Consider the following 5,017-nt stretch of genomic DNA (forward strand, 5'->3'; position numbering starts at 1 on the left):
CTAGGTCATACCTATAGGGCAACACTCTTAATTGATTATTTTATTAATCGTATAACGTTACGAGTTAATTAAATTATTTGAAAATTGACGGACGATTTTGGAAGTAAAATTTACGTATCAAATTAAAATGTGATTATATGAGATACGGTCTGAGTAATTGAATCGTATCATTACTCGGATGAAATAATTGTTTAATGTAACAATTAAATTTGAATGAATTATTATAAATACAATCTGTTGTGATTTATAAATTGGTAAAATTTTTGGTACAAGTAATTATGATATTACTAAGTCGATTTTTGTATGTGACGTATTTTTGATAATACGTTGATTTTTAATATGTTAAAAATACATAACAAATTTATGTGACATGTGACATATTGACAATTGACAAAAAATAAAATGGATTACTTGTTATCCATGTGTGCCGAAAATTAGGGGAAGAAATAGGCAAAATTGTGTTTGATTAAGTTAATGGCAATGAAAATCTTAAGTTGGAACTGTCAGGGGTTGGGCAATCCCTTGACGGTTAATACCCTCCGCGATTGGTGTTGGAGGGAATGCCCAAACATTGTCTTCGTTATGGAGACAATGATAAGTGCCAATAATCTAGAAAAAATAAAAAATAAATGTGGTTTTACTTCTGGAATTTGTATTAGTAGTAATGGTAGATCTGGTGGTTTGGGTATATGGTGGAAAGACATTAACGCGCAATTGGTGTCGTATAATAATCATCATTTTGCGATAAAAATCGTTGGTGAGGATGGAAGTATTTTGTGGAGAGCTGTGGGTGTCTATGGGTGGCCGGAGTTGACTAATAAGTATAAGACATGGGATATGTTGCGAGCACTGTGTACTAATCATAATGACCCTATGATCCTCTTTGGGGATTTTAATGAAATTCTAAGTGCAAGGGAGAAAGAGGGGGGTGCTATCCGTGAAGAGCGACAAATGGATGCTTTTAGATCGGCATTGGACGACTGCGACCTTCAAGACCTGGGTTTTATTGGCAATATTTATACCTGGCAGCGAGGTCGGGGGGTGAATACTTTTGTTCGAGAACGATTGGATCGGGCTGTGGCGAATTTGGAATGGAGCCAAATGTTTCCAAACGCAGTGGTTCGACATTTCCCATTATATTCGTCGGATCATTGTGCTATCCTCATACAAGAACAGGAGGCCAACGTGGAGCGACATGGGTATGGAAAGGCGTTTAAATTTGAACCTTTCTGGTTGTCGACCCCCTGCGCGACGATGTGGTTAGGGAAGCTTGGTCCTCGTTTGGCAGGTGTAGCGTGACTGAGAAGGTGGAACGGAGTTCGAAGTAGCTCCGTCATTGGGCTCGAAATAAATTTGGCAATTTGAAAAGGGAAATTCGTTCTAAAGAGGAGGAATTAGCGAGGTGGCAAAAAAGACTTCCATCTCATGGGATATGCTTGCACGATGTCGCCAGATTGTTGAGGAATTGGAAAGTCTTCGGTCTCGGGAAGAATCATATTGGTATATTAGGGCTCGAAAATGCGAGTTGCGGGACGGAGATAAAAATACAAAATATTTTCACTATAAGGCTCAACAAAGACGAAAAAGAAATACCATTCGAGGCATTGAAGATGACGCTGGATTTTGGGCACCGATGGGGACAAAGTTGCTAGCATTATGAGTGATTATTTTGGCAAATTATTTACTTCGAGTAATCCTGAACCGTGTGAGGAGGTACTGGATTGTGTTCCACAGGTGATTTCGCCCGACATTAATGAGTATTTGGATTCGCCTATTTGTGATGAAGAGGTGAAGGCTGCCCTTTTCGCTATGCACCCTAACAAAGCCCCGGGACCGGATGGAATGCATGCTCTGTTTTATCAACGATATTGGGATGTGGTTGGTGGTGATGTGTGTCAGATGGTGAAAGAATGGTGGGCTGGCTGTATTGATATGGAGTCTTTGAATAGGACATTGGTGGTCCTCATTCCGAAGTGTAATGATCCGAGAAAGGTAACGGAATTTCGGCCCATTAGTCTTTGTACTGTCCTTTACAAAATTATCTCAAAAACCCTTGCTAATAGACTAAAGGGTTTCCTTAATAATTTCATTTCGGAGAATCAGAGTGCTTTCACCCCGGGCCGTTTAATTACCGATAACGCTCTGGTTGCTTTTGAAATTTTTCATACAATGAAGAGGGGTGGGGAAGGAAGACATGGTAATGTGGCCCTCAAGCTGGATATGAGTAAAGCGTATGATCGGGTAGAGTGGTCTTTCTTGGACATGGTGATGGAGCGGATGGGTTTTTCAGGAGCATGGAGGGGCCGGATTTTACGATGTTTATCAACGGTGTCTCAATCGTTCTTAATTAATGGTAGACCGGTGGGAGGGGTACGGCCGAGTAGGGGATTAAGGCAAGGTGATCCCATATCGCCTTATTTGTTTCTCCTTTGTGCCGATTCTTTTTCCCATATGCTTCGGAAGGCGGCTGATCGGGGTGAAATACATGGTGTCCGAGTATGTCGGGGAGCTCCTAGAATTTCTCATTTATTTTTTGCTGATGACAGTATTCTTTTTATCAAAGCACAACTTGTGGAATGCTCAAAAATAGCTAACATTATTAGCCAATATGAAAGAGCATCGGGACAGAAAATTAATTTTGATAAATCGGAAATGGTTTTCAGCAAGAAAGTTGGGAATTCTTTGAGGGAAGCAATTAAATCATTGTTGGGTGTCCGAGAGGTAAATAAGCACGAAAAATATCTCGGATTACCTACTATCATTGGACGATCAAAGAAAATGCTCTTCACATGTCTTAAAGAGAGGGTATGGAAGAAGGTGAATGGGTGGAAAGAAAAGTTGTTATCCAAACCCGGGAAGGAGGTCCTTATCAAAGCGGTCGCACAAGCTATTCCGACATATATGATGAGCCTTTTTGCCATTCCGGAGGGCGTCATTGATGATATTCATAGGGTCTTAGCAAGGTTTTGGTGGGGCTCGACTGACACTTAACGAAAATTGCATTGGTTGCGGTGGGAGCGGTTGTGTGAGCCGAAGGCAAATGGGGGAATGGGTTTTCGGGATCTGAGTGTCTTTAATCAAGCTCTTTTAGCAAAGCAAGTGTGGCGTTTAATGCTTGTACCGAATTCTCTCGCTGGACGTGTTCTTAAGGCTCGCTATTTTAAAAATGACACCATATTGGAGGCGAGGAGAGGCTATGATCCTAGTTTTACGTGGCGGAGTTTATGGGGGGCTAAATCGCTTCTTTTGGAAGGGTTGAAATGGAGAGTGGGGAATGGGACGAGTATACGAGTATGGGATGATGCTTGGCTACCTGGTGAAGGCGCTAGTAAGGTTCCCATGCCAAATTTGGAAGCCGACCCGAATTTGCGTGTGTCTGATTTGATTAACATGGATAATGCTTGCTGGAATATGGAATTTGTAAGGGAGATAATGGTGCAGGATGATGTAAAGCTTATTCAAAAAATACCGTTAAGTAGTAGGCTACCAGGCGATGAATTGTTTTGGTGGCCCTCGACTGACGGATGTTACACCGTGAAGTCTGGGTATTGGTTAGGGAGGCGTAGCACGGGCATGGTTAATGGTAGCAGCAACAATCCGTCGATTTGGAATACTATTTGGAAGTTTAAGGTGCCTCCTAAACTCATTCATTTTATTTGGAGGATTTGCACTAATATACTTCCTGTGAGAAAGAGTCTATATAGTCGTCATTGCTCCCCTACACCAACGTGTAATTTCTGTCCCCTCGATGAATGCTGTGACCACGCTATTTTTGGTTGTGAATGGGCGAGAAGGATGTGGGCTGATAGCGGTTTTGGCGATCTGGTTATGGCTGCCCCGAATGGTATTTGTGAGGATCGTATGGTTTGGATATTGCAGCAGGTTGATGAATTTGATAGGGGTCGTTTTCTTGCTATGATGTGGGCGATTTGGACCATACGAAACCAAAAACTCTTCGAAGAATCACCTCCTCCTGCAGAAATTGTGTGTTCAGGTATGGTGAAAATGGTGACCGAGTACCAAGGGTTTGCAGACCGTGTTTATAATAATCCACAGATGAATTCGGAGGTGGGTGAATGTTCTTGGTCTCCTCCTCAACCAGGCCATGTTAAAGTCAATGTGGATGCTCATTTGGCCGCAAATGGGGTGGTGGGTCTGGGGGCTATTGCGAGAGACGCGGAGGGAAGGGTACTCTGGTTGGGCTGTAAGCGAATGGAAGCGGGATGGGAGGTGGAAGTGGCTGAGGCTCGGGCAGCTTTATTTGGCCTTGAAGTGGCGAATCGTTTGGGCATGTCGAGTTTTTCATTGGAAAGTGACTCTCTTAAGGTTGTGATGGCAATTAAAAGACAAAGCAGGGAACGGACCTCATTTGGACTTTGTGTGGATGATTTACGAAATCAGTTGTTGTTAGCTCCGTCTGTTAGTTGTAGTCATGTTAAACGTGGGGGTAATTCAGTGGCTCATTATGTGGCTAGGCTATCTGAGTTTGATGGTGATGAGCTTGTTCTTGTATCGGACTTTCCGCAAGCTGTTCTTTCTCTTGCGGAGATTGATCTAATATAATTCCCATGTTTTACGTTCAAAAAAAAAAAAAAGTTAATGGCAACACAATGATTACCTATTATTTAGCCATGCAAGCCTATTGTGTATTGTAAAGAACAACACTTGCATGCATTGGCTCACCCAAAAAGCCCCTTCCACCCGGTTTTTGAAGAGAGAAAATCATCATGGTTTTCTCAATTTTTACCTAATAATATACAAAGTGTTGTGTAGTATTATTCATTCTAACACTCATCCAAAAATACAATTTCTAGAGAGAATAAAAATCCTCCTCTTCTTCTCTCTATAAACCGAAATATTTAAGTGTTTATAAATATTTTGGTTCAATTTTCTTCTAATTAATATTATACTAGTTCATGTAATATTAATTATATTAAGGGTAAGCTTTAGGTATTAATCCTAAGGATAGATCCTATACTTGGATCTTGGTTCTTCCATTTAAGGATTGCACAAGAAC

The 5,017-nt window shown here is 41.4% G+C and overlaps 1 protein-coding gene across 1 annotated transcript; it reads left to right on the plus strand.

The window, feature by feature from the left end:
• The first annotated feature begins 474 nt into the window (after positions 1-474).
• Positions 475-1,299, plus strand: LOC141655237 (uncharacterized). Its single transcript, XM_074462325.1, has one exon. The coding sequence runs from the start codon at positions 475-477 to the stop codon at positions 1,297-1,299; it is 825 nt and encodes a 274-aa protein (XP_074318426.1).
• The last annotated feature ends 3,718 nt before the right edge of the window (positions 1,300-5,017 follow it).

The sequence above is a fragment of the Silene latifolia genome, chromosome 5, assembly GCF_048544455.1.
Source record: "Silene latifolia isolate original U9 population chromosome 5, ASM4854445v1, whole genome shotgun sequence".
Lineage (NCBI taxonomy): Eukaryota > Viridiplantae > Streptophyta > Magnoliopsida > Caryophyllales > Caryophyllaceae > Silene > Silene latifolia.

Bases quoted from the DNA above. Each gene is read 5' to 3' on its own strand.
- LOC141655237 (XM_074462325.1), top strand. From the start codon at position 475: ATGGCAATGAAAATCTTAAGTTGGAACTGTCAGGGGTTGGGCAATCCC.